Here is a 20973-nt window from a genome sequence, read left to right on the forward strand (position 1 = left end):
ATCACAAAATCGAATTTGTGATATCAGTAATTCACAGGGAATTCGAGCGTTAGTTTTGCGCTGAAATTCAACTGTGAATTCGAACGTTAGTTGAGCGCAGAAATACACGGGGAATTCGAGCGTTAGTTCAGTGCAGTAAATCCCTGTGAATTCGAGCGTTAGTTGAGCGCAGAAATACAAAGTGAATTCGAGCGTTAGTTTTGCGCTGAAATTCAACTGTGAATTCGAGCGTTAGTTGAGCGCAGAAATACAAAGGGAATTCGAGCGTTAGTTCAGTGCAGTATATCCCTGTGAATTCGAGCGTTAGTTGAGCGCAGAAATACAAAGTGAATTCGAGCGTTAGTTTTGCGCTGAAATTCAACTGTGAATTCGAGCGTTAGTTGAGCGCAGAAATACAAAGGGAATTCGAGCGTTAGTTCAGTGCAGTAAATCCCTGTGAATTCGAGCGTTAGTTGAGCGCAGAAATACAAAGTGAATTCGAGCATTAGTTTTGCGCTGAAATTCAACTGTGAATTCGAGCGTTAGTTGAGCGCAGAAATACACAGGGATTTCGAGCGTTAGTTCAGTGCAGAAAATCGCTGTGAATTCGAGCATTAGTTTAGCGCAGAAATACAAAGTGAATTCGAGCGTTAGTTGAGCGCAGAAATACACAGGGATTTCGAGCGTTAGTTCAGTGCAGAAAATCGCTGTGAATTCGAGCATTAGTTTAGCGCAGAAATACAAAGGGATTTCGAGCGTTAGTTTTGCCCTGGAATTCAACTGTGAATTCGAGCGGTTTTGTTTGTTTTGTTTTTTTTTAGCGCAGAAATACACTGGGAATTGGAACATTACTTTTGAGCTGATATTCAGATGAAAGGTATACTACTGCTGACTTTTTTTTTAGAACAATGTTCAAAATACCAATAACTATATATATATGAGAGATTTACACATCCATCATTCCCTAAATGATCGTCAAGGTATATTCGATGAATTATTGATACAAATCAATTGTTTTGCAACATGTTATCATGAATTCAATGATACTATGTTCACTTAGGGCCTACATTTAATTCATCGTTTTGGTCCTCAAATTATCATCTATTACTACATTATTGTTCATTATGATACATTTTTCATGTGGTAAATCCCTTTACAGTAAGACTCTTCCACCAAATCGATGATAATTATGTGTGGTTGTATGTGTATGTGTGTTATAAAAACATATACCATGTGTTTGGATTGCGGAGGACCGACCGAGGGCAATCAACCCTCTGGTCTGTGTATGTCAGCAGCGGAGAGGGAGAGAGAGAGAGAGACTGTGAGTCACGCGGGTGCGAGAGGGAGTCGTAAACTTGCCAATTTAATGTCCACCACTGGTGTCGGCTGGTGGTCACATAAAGCAACGTGTTTCTCCTGAAGACATTTTCTCACTCCTCAAAATCAGTCCTCCAGAACAAAGGGGTGTATCCATTAAGACCAGTAGTGTTGGGTGTACAGTTTGCCTGCCCCAATATGTTTATGATTTTGTAAAATAATTTAAAGTGTAATCATACAGGCAAGTTTATTCAAGAACCAAACCCAGGGAGAACAAAACTGGAATGCACAAGCCCAAAAGTCTTTAGACCAGATCAAGAAGAGTGAAGATATCCAGATCTTATGAGGAGTTTATGCAGCAGTATGCATGGCAAACAAACAGTTAGAATTTAGTAAGAAAAAATCAGTAGTACGAAGGACTTCAATTTTGTTACTCTGCGCAATGTGAAATCTCTCTTCTTAACTCGGAGGAGTAACAGGGGGAGGTCGGGAGAGAGTATTTTTCACATGACAGAGTAAAGAGAAACGCAAACAAAAGTTGTAAGTCAACCAGTCTCTGCCAAATCAGTGGCGAGAAATGGAGAAAAAAAAAAGAAAATAATAATGACTTTGAAGTAATTGACAACATATCAATAATGGCATTTTAGATATGTTGCTAAACGAGCTATTTTCATCGATTCATTTAAAACCAATTCCTAATCACTTTAAATGAAGACGAGTTGCCAAAACTCTTCATGTAGTTTTTTTTTTTGTAACTATCGTTATATACTATGTAAAGATAACACCTGAAATTCCATAGGAATATCTGCGCTAAACTAATGCTCGAATTCACAGTGTATTTCTGCGCTCAACTAACGCTCGAATTCATTGTTGAATTTCAGCGCAAAACTAATGCTCGAATTCCCTGTGTATTTCTGCGCTCAACTAACGCTCGAATTTACAGTTGGATTTCAGCGCACAACTAATGCTCGAATTCCCTGTGTATTTCTGCGCTCAACTAACGCTCGAATTCACAGTTGAATTTCAGTGCAAAACTAATGCTCGAATTCCCTGTGTATTTCTGCGCTCAATTAACGCTCGAATTCACCGCTGAATTTCAGCGCAAAACTAATGCTCGAATTCCCTGTGTATTTCTGCGCTCAACTAACGCTCGAATTCACAGTTGAATTTCAGCGCAAAACTAATGCTCGAATTACTTGTGTATTTCTGCTCTCAACTAACGCTCGAATTCACAGCTGAATTTCAGCGCAAAACTAATGCTCGAATTCCGTGTATATTTCTGCGCTCAACTAACGCTCAAATTCCCGTTGGTTTTCTGCACTGAACTAAAGCTCGAATTCCCTGTGTATTTCTGCCCTCAACAAACGCTAGGATTTACGGTTGAATTTCAGCGCAAAACTAAAACTCGAAATCAAATTATTTCTTTGCGAAAGATATGTGCTGAAATTCCATGTAAATTAATGATATCACAAATTGGAATTAGTGATATCACAAAATGTATTTCTTGATATCAAGAATGTGAATTCGTGATATCTCGAATTGAATTCGTGATATCACGAATTGAATTTGTGATATCACTAATTCGATTTCGTGATATCAAAAATTGGTTTTACGTGATAAACCAATGGGTATTTGTGATATCAAAAATTGAATTTGTGATATCAGAAATTCTAATTTTTGATATCACGAAAGGGAATTCGTGATATCAGAAAATCTTTTTAAAAAGTGATATGGCTTGCCATACGTTCGTATGGCAAGCCATATTGCTTTATAAAAAGATTATCACAAATTCAATTCGTGATATCACGAATTCAATTCGAGATATCACGAATTCACATTCTTGATATCAAGAAATACATTTTGTGATATCACTAATTCCAATTTGTGATATCATTAATTTACATGGAATTTCAGCACATATCTTTCGCAAAGAAATGATTTGATTTCGAGCATTAGTTTTGCGCTGAAATTCAACCGTAAATTCTAGCGTTTGTTGAGCGCAGAAATACACAGGGAATTCGAGCTTTAGTTCAGTGCAGAAAACCAACGGGAATTTGAGCGTTAGTTGAGCGCAGAAATACATACGGAATTCGAGCATTCGTTTTGCGCTGAAATTCAGCTGTGAATTCGAGCGTTAGTTGAGAGCAGAAATACACAAGGAATTCGAGCATTAGTTTTGCGCTGAAATTCAACTGTGAATTCGAGCGTTAGTTGAGCGCAGAAATACACAGGGAATTCGAGCATTAGATTTGCGCTGAAATTCAGTTGTGAATTCGAGCGTTAGTTCAGTGCAGAAATACACAGGGAATTCGAGCATTAGTTTTGCGCTGAAATTCAACTGTGAATTCGAGCGTTAGTTGAGCGCAGAAATACACAGGGAATCTGAGCATTAGTTTTGCGCTGAAATCCAACTGTGAATTCGAGCGTTAGTTGAGCGCAGAAATACACAGGGAATTCGAGCTTTAGTTTTGCGCTGAAATTCAACAATGAATTCGAGCGTTAGTTGTCTTCATTTAAAGTGATTAGGAATTGGTTTTAAAAGAATCGATGAAAATAAATCGTTTAGCAACATATCTAAAATGCCATTATTTATATGTTGTCAATTACTTCAAAGTCATTATTATATTCTCTTTTTTTTCCCTCCATTTCTTGCCACTGATTTGGCAGAGACTGGTTGACTTACAACTTTTGTTTGCGTTTCTCTTTACTCTGTCATGTGAAAGATACTCTCTCCCGACCTCCCCCTGTTACTTAATAAGAGAGATTTCTCATTGCGCAGATTAACAAAATTGAAGTCCTTCGTACCACTGCTTTTTTCCTACTACAAATTCTAACTGTTTGTTTGCCATGCATACTGCTGCATAAACTCCTCATATCTGGATATCTTCACTCTTCTTGATCTGGTCTGAAGACTTTTGGGCTTGTGCGTTCCAGTTTTGTTCTCCCCGGTTTTGGTTCTTGAATAAACTTGCCTATATGATTACACTTTAAATCATTTTACAAAATCATAAACATACTGGGGCAGGCAAACTGTACACCCAACACAATTGGTCTTAATGGATACACCCCTTTGTTCTGGAGGACTGATTTTGAGGAGTGAGAAAATGTCTTTAGGAGAAACACGTTGCTTTATGTGACCACCAGCCGACACCAGTGGTGACATTAAATTGGCAAGTTTACGACTCCCTCTCGCACCCCGCATGACTCACAGTCTCTCTCTCTCTCTCCCTCTCCGCTGCTGACATACACAGACCAGAGGGTTGATTGCCCTCGGTCGGTCCTCCGCAATCCAAACACATGGTATATGTTTTTATAACACACATACACATACAACCACACATAATTATCATCGATTTGGTGGAAGAGTCTTACTGTAAAGGGATTTACCACATGAAAAATGTATCATAATTAACAATAATGTAGTAATAGATGACAATTTGAGGACCAAAACGATGAATTAAATGTAGGCCCTAAGTGAACATAGTATCATTGAATTCATGATAACATGTTGCAAAACAATTGATTTGTATCAATAATTCATCGAATATACCTTGACGATCATTTAGGGAATGATGGATGTGTAAATCTCTCATATATATATAGTTATTGGTATTTTGAACATTGTTCTAGAAAAAAGTCAGCAGTAGTATACCTTCCATCTGAATATCAGCTCAAAAGTAATGTTCCAATTCCCAGTGTATTTCTGCGCTAAAAAAAAACAAAACAAAACAAACAAAACCGCTCGAATTCACAGTTGAATTGCAGGGCAAAACTAACGCTCGAATTCCCTTTGTATTTCTGCGCTAAACTAATGCTCGAATTCACAGCGATTTTCTGCACTGAACTAACGCTCGAAATCCCTGTGTATTTCTGCGCTCAACTAACGCTCGAATTCACTTTGTATTTCTGCGCTAAACTAATGCTCGAATTCACAGCGATTTTCTGCACTAAACTAACGCTCGAAATCCCTGTGTATTTCTGCGCTCAACTAACGCTCGAATTCACAGTTGAATTTCAGCGCAAAACTAATGCTCGAATTCACTTTGTATTTCTGCGCTCAACTAACGCTCAAATTCACAGGGATTTACTGCACTGAACTAACGCTCGAATTCCCTTTGTATTTCTGCGCTCAACTAACGCTCGAATTCACAGTTGAATTTCAGCGCAAAACTAACGCTCGAATTCACTTTGTATTTCTGCGCTCAACTAACGCTCGAATTCACAGGGATATACTGCACTGAACTAACGCTCGAATTCCCTTTGTATTTCTGCGCTCAACTAACGCTCGAATTCACAGCTGAATTTCAGCGCAAAACTAACGCTCGAATTCACTTTGTATTTCTGCGCTCAACTAACGCTCGAATTCACAGGGATTTACTGCACTGAACTAACGCTCGAATTCCCCGTGTATTTCTGCGCTCAACTAACGTTCGAATTCACAGTTGAATTTCAGCGCAAAACTAACGCTCGAATTCCCTGTGAATTACTGATATCACAAATTCGATTTTGTGATATCAATAATTCAATTCGTGATATCACAAAATGGAATTTGTGATATCAGAAATTCGCATTTGTGATATCACAAATAAGAATTCTTGATATCACAAATTCAAATTAGTGATATCACAAATTTATTTCGTGATATCACAAATTCGAATTTGTGATATCAAAAAATCATTTTGTGATATCACGAATTACCATTGGTTTTTCACGTGAAACCTATTTTTGATATCAAGAATTCGAATTTCTGATATCACAAATTCATTTAGTGATATCTAAAATTGAATTTTAGATATCACAAATTCGAATTTCTGATATCACAAATTGAATTTGTGATATCAAGAATGGATTTTTTGATATCACAAATTTGATTTCTTGATATCACAAATTAAGTTCATGTGCTACACTTACGGCAATTTGTGATATCACAAATTTAATTCTTGATATCACAAATTGAATTCTTGATATCAAAAATTTGATTTCTTGATATCACAAAATGGAATTTGTGATATCAGAAATTAACTTTAAATGTAAAAAAGGCTTGCCATACGTTCGTCTCCGTGCCGCACAAACCACTCGCCACGATTTACCAAGTGCCTTTAAAGGCGAAGAAGCGAGAAGGTGACTTGTACAAACACGTAAAGGCACCTTATTTAAACGAGAAGGCGAGAAGAAGACTTGCACAGACTTGCCATGGCGGCTTGTTGCGGCCAAGAAGGCGAGAAGATGACTTGTACAAACTCACTAAAGCGCCTTTTTTAAGTGTGCCCATAAAATGCGTGGCTTAGATTATAACATTATCGATCGAGGAAACCTGAACACAAATCACGGATATATATATATATTTTTTAATTCTGAAAGCGCCCGCTATACCTACGCTGTTTGCGCATGCTCAGCTATCAATTTAGTTCGAAAACAAAACAAAACAAAACAAAATAATCGGGCTTATGCTCTCCAGGCTGATCTGAATGGGAAATGAAATAGTGCGCTAACTTGCGATTGCAAAAAAAAAAAAAAAAAAAAAAAAAAAAAAAATTGGTTGGATTTTTCATCGGTCTGATGTAAAAACCCATTCTGAAATTGTTGGATTCGGGGAAAGAATGTGCTGTTGAAGACTCACACAGTCTATAAGGACCATGTCACTCCATTCATATCCCATGACAGGTATTGTTGTCAGCATAACAGGAGGCCTGAGGAGTGATGGCTGACTTACATTTCATCTTCGTGTATCTTCCTCTTTTACTGGCGACACCTGGATTATGTAAGTTAAGTTCACTTGAAAGATATAAACGTAATTACTAATCACTTTGTATCCTCAACCCTACAATGGCCAGGAAACCACCAAACATAGAAAAACAAAGAAATCAGTTAAGTTGTCATGCGTGCTCTCATTGCTTTATAGTTATTGTGAAGGGGTGTGGACGTTTTCATGCCTGAATTTGGTAAGGCCTCATGAATTTCATGTCACCACATTTACTGATTGCGATATCAAGCAGCATCACGTAGCTTTACTATAATATATTCTGTGACCATTTTTTTTTTGGCACGCAGCTTCTTCCCAAATGGTCGTCACAGGGTCAAACATCACTCTTGTTTCGGGGACATCAGCATCCATTCCGTGTGAATACGATAAGACGGTGGGTCTCGTTTCCTGGCAGAAGGGCGATCTAGGAAGTTCTGCAGCAAGCGAGGATTTGGTGATTTTAGATAAACGTTCTCCTTCTGTCAAGAGGACGGGTGACGACGATCGTTTCAACATCACCGATGCTTATTCACTGAAAATACATAACATCAGCTGGCAGGACGAAGGAAGATACTTCTGCACAGTTTATGACTTCGCAACTGAAATTCCAAACATTAGGCAAACAGACGTGATGATAGAAAGTAAGTTGACGTTTCTCTCACGCTGTTTAGAAAGGCTGAAGTAACAGAACAAACCTCTAAATAAGTTCACAAAGTAAAGAAAAAACAAACAAACAAATTGAGGGATAGATTATAGGACCTTGAGCGATATGCAGCTTTGAATACTTGACTGGTTTGACAAAGAACTAGTATGTCTTGATATTACTGCTTATTTGGTCATCCGCAGAATCAAATCTGATCACCTAATGTGATTTAACTAATTTCAATTTTCCTTTTTTTTTTTCTATCGTATGATTACAGACTATGCACTTCCGGTACGTGTCATTAATTTTTCGGTCAGGGCCGTCAAAATTAGATAACACCCACTGCAGGACATTATTTATTTTCGTGCCGTCAAACAGCTGTGACACACTGCGATCATTGTGTTATTCAAGACCCGGTAGCGTGGGGATTCGTGTAATAATTGGGCTGGCCTGATTCTGATATAATCGCGAGTACCCTAAAATTGCGTGTAGCTCTATCATTCATCTTTCTGTAAGTACTGACACAGTCGAAGAATGTCGACTGGAGTCGAACGTTTCGTTATGCCCAGTATATATCTTTTATGTCATACCTATCAGATATAATTTGTCACAAAGTACATTTTCTCACTCCTCAAAATCAGTCCTCCAGAACAAAGGGTAATAATTGGGCTGGCCTGATTCTGATATTATCGCGAGTACCCTAAAATTGCGTGTAGCTCTATCATTCATCTTTCTGTAAGTACTGACACATTCGAAGAATGTCGACTGGAGTCGAACGTTTCTTTATGCCCAGCATATATCTTTTTATGTCATACCTATCAGATATAATTTGTCACAAAGACATTTTCTCACTCCTCAAAATCAGTCCTCCAGAACAAAGGGGTGTATCCATTAAGACCAGTAGTGTTGGGTGTACAGTTTGCCTGCCCCAATATGTTTATGATTTTGTAAAATAATTTAAAGTGTAATCATACAGGAAAGTTTATTCAAGAACCAAACCCAGGGAGAACAAAACTGGAATGCACAAGCCCAAAAGTCTTTAGACCAGATCAAGAAGAGTGAAGATATCCAGATCTTATGAGGAGTTTATGCAGCAGTATGCATGGCAAACAAACAGTTAGAATTTAGTAAGAAAAAATCAGTAGTACGAAGGACTTCAATTTTGTTACTCTGCGCAATGTGAAATCTCTCTTATTAACTCGGAGGAGTAACAGGGGGAGGTCGGGAGAGAGTATTTTTCACATGACAGAGTAAAGAGAAACGCAAACAAAAGTTGTAAGTCAACCAGTCTCTGCCAAATCAGTGGCGAGAAATGGAGAAAAAAAAAGAATATAATAATGACTTTGAAGTAATTGACAACATATCAATAATGGCATTTTAGATATGTTGCTAAACGAGCTATTTTCATCGATTCATTTAAAACCAATTCCTAATCACTTTAAATGAAGACGAGTTGCCAAAACTCTTCATGTAGTTTTTTTTTGTAACTATCGTTATATACTATGTAAAGATAACAGATATAATTTGTCACAAAGTAAAAGCACGTCAACCTTCACTATTATTTTGTTGTGGTTGAAATTTCTCATGGTCAACACATGGGGACGCTATTCATTACAATATAAAGATGTATATGAGACCTATGATGCATTGCTTGGGATATGCAGACCTACACGTATTTGATATCACATTTCTCATGTCCACAATAATAGAATTTTGAGTTTGCAGATTTGATAATTTTTATACTATTATGATAAACAAATGATACTACAGGCAAACGTAATGTGAAAATGACACAGAATAAGAAGGTAGTCTTTGGAATATAATATACTGCCTTTTCAATTAGGCCAAGTAAAAAAAGAAAGTAGTTTCTCGTCCGGGTTTTTTGAGCAAGGCGATGAGGGAGGTCCTTACTATTTGATATCTTACTATTTTTTCGAGGATTGTCAAAATGAAAGTAATATGTGTTTATATGTGTGATATAAACCATGCACTTATCATTTGAGTGATGCACAATTTAATACCAAATCTGCGTATATTGCTGTTTATGCATGACAAGTATACCAATTTAACTACACTGTGACTGTATTCATTCAGTGATATCAAGGGTATGGAAAAAAAACAACGTTTTTTTAACATAAAATATACACATTTGTGCATCACTTGTTGAACCTACATTGTATGAATCCAACCATTATCTCTGGAAATGCATAACATTATTTTTGCCTTTCAACACAACACAAACTTACTGAGTTAGATCTTTTCTCATATGAAAACTTATTCGCTCAAGGATTTAAAATGCCGCAGACAGTACTGCCAATTGTCAACCCTGTGAAACAACCACCTGATTTCCTTTTTACTGAAAGACAGAATACGAACCAGTTGAATACTATATTCACTATTTAAAGCCGTTCGCTGTGCACACGTGCGCTTGAGATCGGTTCTCTCCATCACTCCACGATTTTTTTTCCAGCTCCAGAACGCATGCTATGCTGGCTGGCTGGTCTCCTCTACTACAGGGAAACCCGTTATAACGAGTTCGGTTATAACGAGGAACCGCTTATAACGAGGTGATCGCGTCGGTCCCGTTTTCCTTTGCGTGTAATGGCAGAACGAATCGCTTATAACGTGTTCGGTTATAACGAGATTCCGGTTATAATGAGGACAATTTCGGTAAATCATGATAAAGAAAAACATAAGCAATTTGATCGGATATAACGAGGTTCCATTTCTTGACCAAATTGCCGCTTTCAAACACGCGACAAATGAAACATTGGAAACCGAAATCTCGCTATCCACGTCTTTTCCCGTTTTGCAGAGAACCGTTCCTTCCATGTTTTCTTCTTAATCACGCGATAAGACACAGGAACACCTTATGATGTTCCTACTAATCATTAAACATAATCATTCGGTTTTCTTTTTCGCGAGAAACGCGTGCGTGATATGAGGTCAGACCACAGCGCAACGAGAAAAATAGATAACGCATTCAAAAACTTTTCATGTAGCGACGATAAAATTTGACCAAAAATGGACAATTGGAATGCGTGTGCAACTCCTCATTATATCCTTTCCAATTTTAGTTCGGACTTCCAGTTCTTTTGCTGGTGTTGAGCAAATATGAGTTTGGATGATTAAAGCCGAAATAATAAAATCATCGCCCCGATCCCTTCGGGTGACAGTAGCGTTAAAATAGTTGAGTAACGCATGTTAACGTATACTTAATCGGTGTTCAGAAAAAGAAGCAAACGCATTTATTAGTTTGAACAGATCTGGATTTGTTCATTTTTTATCATTTAACAAATGATAATTTAAATATGAGTGTGTATGATCAAAGCAGAAATGATTAGTGAAATCATCGCGATCCTGCCAGGTGACAGTAGAGTAAAAATAGTTGAATAACGCATGTAAACCTACTTAATCGGTGCTCGGAAAAAAGAAACAAACGCATGTATTAGTTTGAATAGATATGGATGTGTTCATTATCATTTAACGAATGATAATTCAAATATGAGTGTTCATGATTAAAGCCGAAATAATGAATGAAATCATCGCGATCTCGCCGGGTGACAGTATCGTAAAAATTGTTGAATAACGCATGTTAACCTACTTAATCGGTGCTCGGAAATAAAAGCAAACGCATTCAACAGTTCAAGAACGGATGTACAAAACGCGAAGAGATTTTCGAAAGAAAATAAAGAACGCATTTTTAATCCCTTCGAGCGCAACGATCATACATTGTATAAAATTACAGCCAAATGATTCATGAAATTATCGAATTCCCGCTGGGCACCAACAGCGTAAAATACCTCGCAAGTTAGCGGTAAACAACGCACGTATGTTACTCTGAAATCATTGCGATCTCGCCAGGTGACAGTAGCGTAAAAAAGTTGAATGACGCATGTTAACCTAAATCAGAAAACGAAACGCATTTATTAGTTTGAATAGATCTGCAGTACAGATTTGCGTAAGCAGGATGACAACCTCCCACATTCAATCCTGTCACATATTTTCAAGAACGGTCGTACATAAAACGCGAAGAGATTTTCGGAAGAAAATAAAGAACGCATTTTTAATCCATTTGGGCGCAACGTTCATACATTGTACAATGTGTACAAGAGTAGATTACAGCCGAAATGATTCATGAAATCATCGCATTCCCGCTGGGCACCAACAGCGTAAAAATACCTAGCAAGTTACGGTATAAACAAGGCCTGTATGTTACTCTACTATATTTGCCCCCATATTTGCGCTGGTGTTTAGAAAAAGCTTAACAAACAAGAATTACAATAAAGAATTAACTTATCATTTCAGCCTCTATTTCTTCGTCTAATTCACAAATAATCTCCCTTTATTCTCTCAATAATAACGCTCAATAATTGTGTAATAACAACGCAAAGGATATGTTTAAGTTTCATGGATGGGTATATGACGTCATGCTTATGTTTTTCTTTGTTTTTAATGAGTATGAATATAACGAGGTACCGGTTATAACGAGGTAATATCGCCGGTCCCACGGATCTCGTAATAACGGGGTTTGTGGTTACATTGCGCAATCAATCTAGCAGCACATGAATCGGGCAACAGCACGAGAGAAATGTACAGAAGGTGCTCAACGTCCTGCCTACATCACGACGTACCGAGTGCGCTGTACATCACAGCCCATATGCAGGCCCGCCCGCGCATCCAACTACAGTTCAACTGCTTTGTGGGTCAGCTCGCAGTGTGAAATGCATGCGTTATTACATACGCGCTACAGAAGCTGCAGCTGTACAACAGCTAAGTAGAGGACGCAAGGCGCAATTAGATATAAGACATCACGATTGGTAGGTGAATTGTTGATTTTTTTTTTTTTTTGCGGCCGAAAAAATAGTAAATATCAAAAAAGTCGATGCGGCAACTGAGCGGGCTGGGACGAGAATTATGAATTTCTTGGTATTTTCAGCGCCATTTTGAAAATAGTAAATAGTAAAAAAATCGATGCGGCGGCCAAAATCGATGCGCGCGAGGACGAGAAACTGGTTTCTTTTTTTACTTGGCCTTATTTCTATTATGTCTATTGTTTGATGCCTATGTCATGTAAAAAATAAAGGAAATGATAAGAAGACTATTTCAGGGTAATTCATGACCACAGCTCACATTTTGGTCCATTAGCAAATTACAGCCAAGAAAAACCCATCATTCTTTATCATTATTGCTAATTATTGCTTATTTGACGACAGTCTTCTTCATTCACGCTCCCAATACATGTGTCGTAATTCAGTCAGATCATTATAATTCACTCTATCCCGAGTGGTTCCCAAATGATGCGTTCTCTTATTCTTTTCTTAAATCTGTAAATTTTAACTATGCAATTTTCTTGTCCAGAGCGGGTGGTCCACGAGACCTTCCTTACGCTTCAAATAGGAAGAGATGCCATTATTCCGTGCCGATTCAGTGAGACAAACGCGACGACAATCGTTCGGTGGATGAAAGACGGACTCCAAATTGGCGACGACAATCGCTACCAGTCTTCACCAGAAGACCACTCTCTCTCGATTCGTCAGGTGATTGTGATGGACGAAGGGATGTATGTTTGTGAATACTTTAACTCCAACAAGAAAACGCGACATCAACATGTAGCACACGTTACAGTGATAGGTGAGTCATTCAGTATCCTTTGCGTTGTTTTGGTTATTATGTTTTATTCAAGATTCAAGATTCAAGTTTGTTTTTCATTTCCATAAAATAAACAGAGAAATTATATAAAATGCATAAGAAGAATATATTTGTTATGACTGCAAATTTGTAAATTGACAAAATACATTTGACAATGAGTAACAATGAAAAAAACACAATTGTATTTGTTTTTAATATATACATATGCATGTCACTGCCTCTTCTCTCTCTCCCTCTACACACACATGAATTATACACACATAAACCCTCGCCTACCGTTTATTGATATAAACATTTTATAAGTGTTATGATAATGAAATACAATATCCCTACAGGACGGTTAATGCTTACAACAATTTCGGTAACATTATTTGTGACCCTGCACCTCAAAACAAACTAAAAGTCGCCAGACATAAAATTTTTATTTAAGACCATATTCTGAAAGAGCAGACTTTAAGCCTTAAAATGATGTATAACTCAAATCAAATGGACTCTCCTTACCTATCTAAATATTGGAAAGAAAGCACAAACTCAGGAAAAGTGTGAACTGAGTGTGAACCGGGCTATTTGACTGTGGGAGGAGGGGGTCAATTTGATCCTCCCACCCCCCCCCCTTTTCAGATCTTGGCCGCCGATGGCCCGATCGCTGCACAATTTTGCCCAAACATAGAGTCGGATGTCAACTATAAGATCATAATATGATACATATTATGTATTATAATTCCACATTTTCAATTTTAAAAGGAAAGGGTTAGACTTGCCAGAAGACAGCGCGCCACAAAATAATATGCAAATGAAATAACCTTGTATAGTACTATATCGGGGTTACGGGGTGCAACGAGTGTATGATGCGTGTTTGTGTGTGTATGTGTGTGTGTGTGTGTGCCGGTGCCATCACTACATAGCCCAGACGTAAAAACCGTAGGCCTATAGGTAATATAATTCCACATTTTCAATTTTAAAAGGAAAGGGTTTAGACTTGCCAGAAAACAGCGCTTCACAAATGTTACAATAATAACCTTGTAGTACTATTTCGGGGTTAAGGGGCTGCAACGTATGTATGATGTGTGTGTATCATGTGTGTGTGTGCGCGTGTGTGTGTGTGTGTGTGTGTGTGTTTGTGTGTGTGTGTGTGTGTAATTGTGTGTGTGTGTGTGTGTGTTTGTAATTGTGTATGTGTGTGTTTGTGTTTGTGTGTGTGTGATTGTGTGTGTGTGTGTGTGTGTGCCGGTGCCATCACTACATCGCCAAGATGAAGTCGTAATCAAAGGATTTCCTTCAAAGCAAATCTTACTAAAGTCGAGAGTGCGATATGTTAACTGTCCTAAGTAAGAATTTCAACGGCTATAGTGTTCGGAGACTCCGTTTGCTTAGGACATTTTGTGGATCAGGAATATTTCCATCATTTGAATTGTTTTATTGATTCACACACCTTGAACCATTTATTCCTTTTGAAGGCTTACCTGTCAGCCTGTTTCCCGTCATCGATGTCTGTGATACGAACATGGAAAGGACGACACAGAACTGTACTCAAGTGTTATCCATTTCTGTAGTTATCACGTGCTCCGTCAATAACTACTTTCCCAATATTTCGATCATCTTCCTACACAAACAAGATGTTATGGAGGTCTTGACTTCAAAAGAGACTGCGAACAACGATGGGACGAAGAATAAGGAAATCTTTATACGTGCTAACCCCAGCAATGAACCGTATGTATGCATGGCGCAGTGGATACCTGGAATTGACGGAGAGAGAGGCGCTGAAGTCACGATAACTCAAAGCAAACCACCAAACATTCCCAACACGAAAGTTGCTGGTAAGCAGAAAAGCATCGTGCAAGCATTGCTTACATCTCTTTCAGGCTAAACCTAACTTTGGATAATCCATCATGTAAAATGTAACATGGATAACGGGAGAGCTAGTGGTAAGCACACAAATAGCTACCGTGCCTTTGTATTTGCGTGCTTTTACAATACTTCGTCATGGGAAATCCGTCAATGGTTGCAGATGTTCCACGTCTGATAAAATGAAGATGAACAATGACTGTGATGAATTTCATGCCTTAAAATACGTATCCGGGCAATTACCCCCAGAGGGCAATTACCCCCCGGCCAAATACTGGTTAGTGGTAAGGTTAGAGTAAAGATTAGGGTTAGGGTTAGGTTTAGGGTTAGGAGTTTGGGTTAGGGTCAGGGTTAGGTTCAGGATTAGGATTAGGATTAGGGCCAGGGGAAGGGTGCGGGGTAATTGCCCAGGGGGTAATTGCCCTAGACCCCTTAAAATCATCCCAAATGACAAATGACAAATCCTCTTCTAATCGTGAAGAGAAATTGTTTGTTCTATTCATACAATATATATATATATATATATATATATATACATATATATTATATATATTATATATATATATATATATATATCAGAATTTTGAACGATGTACAAAACAAATCAACACCTAATTCAAAAGTTAGGAATCTAATACTCAAAATTATTTCTCTTTCCTAGAAGAGTATAAAATCAAGCTTTAAAATGAACCCAATTTACCAGAGTCTTACCAGAGGAACAAGTTTTTATTTACCGCGGAAGTTTACCATGTCCCAGCAGCTAATGTCCGTGAGGAATAATACTGCACATGCATTTGGATGCAATTTAACATAGCAAGCAACAATCCGATTAATTTCAGAATCGTAACGAAATATCTTAAGGAATATGTGTATGTGTTGGCAGAATATTAAGCTTGTAATGTCATCCTGGTAATGGAAAACAACTGATGATTTAACCAAATTCGTTATTTCTGTTGACATATTAACTCTTTCGCTAAACACTTTCTCCGGTTTACGCATAACTAACAGAAACTCAATATTTCGACCTCTTATTTTACTATCCTATACTTTAATCCTTACTCCCAAACAGGGAGATGCTTTTTAAAGATGCATCTGATCTTAGCAGTCTACATGACCAAACAAACATAGTTTTCATCACGGAGGTTCGCATATAGCTCCCAGACATTCGGAACAAACAAGATATTGAGTAATGCAGTTCTCTGGAGTTGAAAACGCATTCTATTCATAAAAAACAACGATTTCATGTCGAGAACAAACTCGTAAGCAAAATCCTAAACAAATATTATTAATGCTCAGATATAAAAGCTTGTTTACCTGTTCATGCTAAGAAAAAAACCCCTTTTTCATTCTCTGGTTGATGAACGTACAAACGTACATGTAATCTCAGTGACGTAGTTCATCTGATAAAACATTACATCTTGTCGATAGTGTGTTCCATTAAGCAAATTAGTGAACAGTGTAATTATAACGACTGTCATTTGTAAATATACACGTCAGGTGAAAAGAATAAAATGAAATGTCGTGTCTTGTCGGTTGTTAGCAGACCATCGGCAACCTCTGAAAATTGAAAAAAAAAAAAAAACTATTTTCCAAACACATTGTTTTCATTACCATTACCCAAATGAATTTGATGATGTTTTTTACATTTTTTATCATAAGTCTAGATGTCTTAAGGGAAGTTCGGTTATTAACCCAAGTCCGTATGAAACAAACAAAAATGGAAGCTGATCGCATGTAGAGTTTACTGATTTCAACAAATTTAACGCTCCCATGTATTGCACTTCCTTGAGAACGAACATTTATCAAAATTTCGTAATCACTAAATAAAGATTCAGGTCCTAAATTTGTTTTCTAATGTCTACAATGCAAAATTTGGTTACAACGAACACGGTCGCAGCTAAATATGACAAAGATTTGACAAAGAAAATAAAAAGAAGTGTGCCAGCCGTTGTCGAAATACAAAGCTTAGTAGCGGAGGGCAAACGCTTCACGTTTCAGTGTGTGTAAGTAGAAATCAAAATATTATTCATCTCATAATATCGTTTTTACCTAGACGAATATCAGTTCAATTCCACTTGAATGAATGACGGACCTTAAAAGAAACCTGTACTGACATTTTCTACTTGTCTGATAATTCTAATCTACATTTTTTATGCCTACAACTGGAAAGAGAGGATTCTAAAACCCAGGATAAGCCTGTAATGATTTTTTGAAAAAAAAATGAAAACGAGCAAGCCAAGGAACGATCCACACAATTTGGCATACTTCACAGGTGCCAACCTCCGAATTTAGCAAAACGAACTAGAAAGGTTCTACACATGTCAATTTACTGATGAAATCTCACACGAAGTACTGCAAAAACTGTTAGTAAAATTGGAATATGGAGCTGAAATAAGCATGTTAAACAATATTTATTAATTTTTAAAAGGAATCTCTTCAAAAGCTTTTTATTTAGACCAAATTTATGGGGAATATTCCAGATATGCAAAATGAAATTGGCATCATTGTCCGAACGTGCTGCCCATAGAAAACTATGTGTAAAAAAAGTAACGTTGCACTAACTATGCATTGATGATGAGCGATAATGGTTCGACATCACAGTTCAAACTATCTAACGAATATGAGGACTGAGTGATTCTTAAAATCTAAATCCAAAAAATAGTCAACGGCAATCCCGGTTTACGCCTAGTTAGAAGAAAACGGCACTCAGTACATATAGACTCTAGACCAACTAGGACTAGGACTAGTGAGCAGTCAAGGACCGAGAAGATTCTACTCGCCGCTCCGTCGACAGCAGCTGCTGCTGTACGTGCACAGCGCTAATAATAGGCACAGCGTAAACGTCTCGTATGCAATACATACCCCGAATGGCCCTGCTGCCAGAACTTGAAGAAAGTCCAGACGAAAGTCCAGACTCCAAGGTCTAGCGTTGCCGCTAGAGGCCCTTGTGCTGCAGGCCCTGTTGTTTCTGTGCTATATTTTGCAGGTAAGGTATCTGCTTTATGGATTTTCAATGTTTTTGTGGTAGAGATAAATCTCATGGTGGTCGTATTAACACCAAGGACTAACTTAGATCTACTTTTAGTAGGACCTATACCTCGGAAGAGTGGCCCGACCACGTAGATACAAACAGTGCCACTGCTTCGCGATCCAAGCGCTGGTGCAGGCATAGTGCTAGAGTACTTCCGTATCCATGTAGATATCTCAAAATTCACCCAACCAAATTGCACCAAAATCACAAGAAGTATTTTATGACTCATGTCCACTTGCTCACGCTAATTGGAACCAAATCGCAAGTTGAGAAGCGTAAGTGAAGTTGTCGACTTTCCTGTCGTCGCTAAAACAATCTGCTCTGTACGACTAAACAAGAGTGATCGCGGCGTAGAGTAGCCCTACTTGCCTGCGCACGCACAGACTGAAGTTAGCCATATAATATCAGGAGACAAATCTTTCAAGTAATCGAGAGCAAGAAATCAATTTATAAATTATTTGAGCTAAGTTGAATGAAAAATAAAGTTCATAAATCACACAAATCGCTAAAATCATGACATTTTTTAAATTTAGTTCCCGCGTAAATTCCCCGTTCGCACAGCACTAGTCGGCTAACTTCAGTTCTAGATTGTGCATATCGCGTTTACCAAGCTCTCTCGCGAAGTGTGAGGTTTTTTTTAGTGACAACTTGAAATTCGGCGTCAATATTGATACTTCTCGATTACCGATTTCGTTCATATATAATACGGTATTTTGAAATATGCTTAGAAGTATATCCTGTAATTTTGGTGCGATTTGGTTCAGCGAAATTTGAGACAGCTGCATGGATAGGACAGTACACAAGTGCCGCCTGCTAGCTAAATTGGGCCTAAGCGTCGTCTGCTACTCGGCACGATTTAACGCACGCGTATGCGAGGGCTTGTAATCAGTGAAACATTTGGCACCTGTGACATCACGACATCCGGGCTCTTCAGCTCATTAGCATAATTCTCGCCAAAAAATTTCCGTTTTCAACATGAAATTACGGACTAAATCGTTATGAAATTTTGATTCTGTTTGCACCGCTGGGTCTTTTAGAATTAAAAGAACAACATATAAAAAAAAAAAAACCGGTACAATGCCCTTTTAAGAATAGTTAATCTTAAAGGTAGGGAATCCCATTTGCACGCCTTAAATGAAGAGTTGTATAAATACAGTGGTATATTGAAGAGAATATCATTTTAGAAACTCCCACAAAGTATTGAAAGTGGAAGGTAACATTTAGTACAGTTTTTTGACGGTTAGATTTTGAATTGAATTGTTTTCGGGGCTCACCGTAAATTCCAGTACATTACTAGGCTACCTTTGCAGACCCATGTACTGCATGTGTGTCCATCATGTATATTTTGTGAAGAAAGTTCATCAACACTTACAAACATTTCTATATACATTCTTACCACACAGTCTATATGTTATTACATCAGCTCTTGTACTTTTAGATTTGTGTTTATAGATCACAAATACAGAAGAATGCAACAAAAAGGCTTAAGTGTGGCTGACACACAGAACTACTGAGTAGTTGAGTTTTGTGCATTATTCAAATTTTAGATAACTGTTGACTTCCAAATTTCTAAGCAGTGGCCTAAGCAAGTCCGCTGAAGTTCATATTTAATGTTTTGCTGCATTTTGGGAGGTCTGTAAAAGGTATCCCCTACCTTTAACATTTATTTTTCTGATTAAGACACTTTCGGAATAAGAACATTTTTGATGATCCTCCTGAAGTAATTACGAACCCCCCCCTTTTTTTTTGTCTCGCCCACCGGAGGTGAAGGCGAGACTATTAAAAGGGATCCAAATGGCGTCCGTCCGTCGTCCGTCGTCCGTCCGTCGTCCGTCCGTCGTCCGTCGTCCGTCACAAATGTTAAAGTTTACCTGCAAGACTCTCTTATGATGCATAACTTGGCAACTGTTACAGCAATGGCAGCCACACTTGGGTGATAGAAGCACTAGGGGTATCTTCATGTTATGGTGTTGTCGGAGGTCATGTGATAATGTCAAAGGTCATTTGAGGTCATATATTAAAGAGTATGTGCAAGACTCTTTTCTATGTTAAAGTTTACCTGCAAGACTCTCTTTTGACAAATAACTTCACATAAGTTGCTTGGATTACAACCTAACTTGGGTCATAGATGCACTGGGGGTACCTTCATGTTATGGTGCCGTTGGAGGTCACAGGATAAGGTCAAAGGTTATTTGAGGTCATACGTTAAAGTTTACTTGCAAGACTCTCTTATCACACGTAACTCGACACATGTTGCTGCAATGGCAATCAAACTTGTGTGATATATGCACTGGGGGTACCTTCATGCTATGGTGCTGTAAGAGGTCACATGATAAGGTCAAAGGTCATTTGAGGTCATACGTTAAAGTTTACTTGCAAGACTCTCTTATCACACGTAACTCAGCACATGTTGCTACAATGGCAATCAAACTTGGGTGATGGTTGGTGTCTCTTGGGAAGTTGAAGGTAACCACAAGGTCAAAGGTTACAGACGGGGGTCAACGAACTTTTAGGGCCCAATGTTAAGTTTTTAGAGCGCATTTCGTTTATGGCTCATTACTTTTGATCCCTTTGTCCGTTTGTGACCAAACTTGGATGGAAGATGTCCCTTGGGGAGGTGAAGGTCGTCACAAGGTCAAAGTTCACAGACAGGGGTCAACAAACTTTTAGGGCCCAATGTTATGTTTTTAGGGTGCATTTTGATTGTGGCTCATATCTTTTGATCCCTTTGTCCGTTTGTGACCAAACTTGGACAGTAGATGT

The 20973-nt window shown here is 38.1% G+C and overlaps 1 protein-coding gene across 2 annotated transcripts in view; it reads left to right on the forward strand.

Annotated features, from left to right (window-relative positions):
- The window catches only part of LOC139726197 (tyrosine-protein phosphatase non-receptor type substrate 1-like), a 104918-nt gene that overhangs the window by 60194 nt on the left and 23751 nt on the right, over window positions 1-20973 (forward strand). For both annotated transcript variants that reach the window (XM_071637264.1, XM_071637265.1), the window contains 4 exons: window positions 6961-7057; window positions 7348-7680; window positions 13044-13316; window positions 14792-15151. In XM_071637264.1, coding sequence (XP_071493365.1) covers window positions 6997-7057; window positions 7348-7680; window positions 13044-13316; window positions 14792-15151 — 1027 coding nt within the window. In that variant the 5' untranslated portion in view covers window positions 6961-6996. The remainder of the gene's footprint in view (window positions 1-6960; window positions 7058-7347; window positions 7681-13043; window positions 13317-14791; window positions 15152-20973) is intronic.

The sequence above is a fragment of the Diadema antillarum genome, unplaced genomic scaffold (genome assembly GCF_040938485.1).
Source record: "Diadema antillarum isolate AM-2024a unplaced genomic scaffold, OU_Dant_1.0 seq00000081_RagTag, whole genome shotgun sequence".
Taxonomy (NCBI): domain Eukaryota; kingdom Metazoa; phylum Echinodermata; class Echinoidea; order Diadematoida; family Diadematidae; genus Diadema; species Diadema antillarum.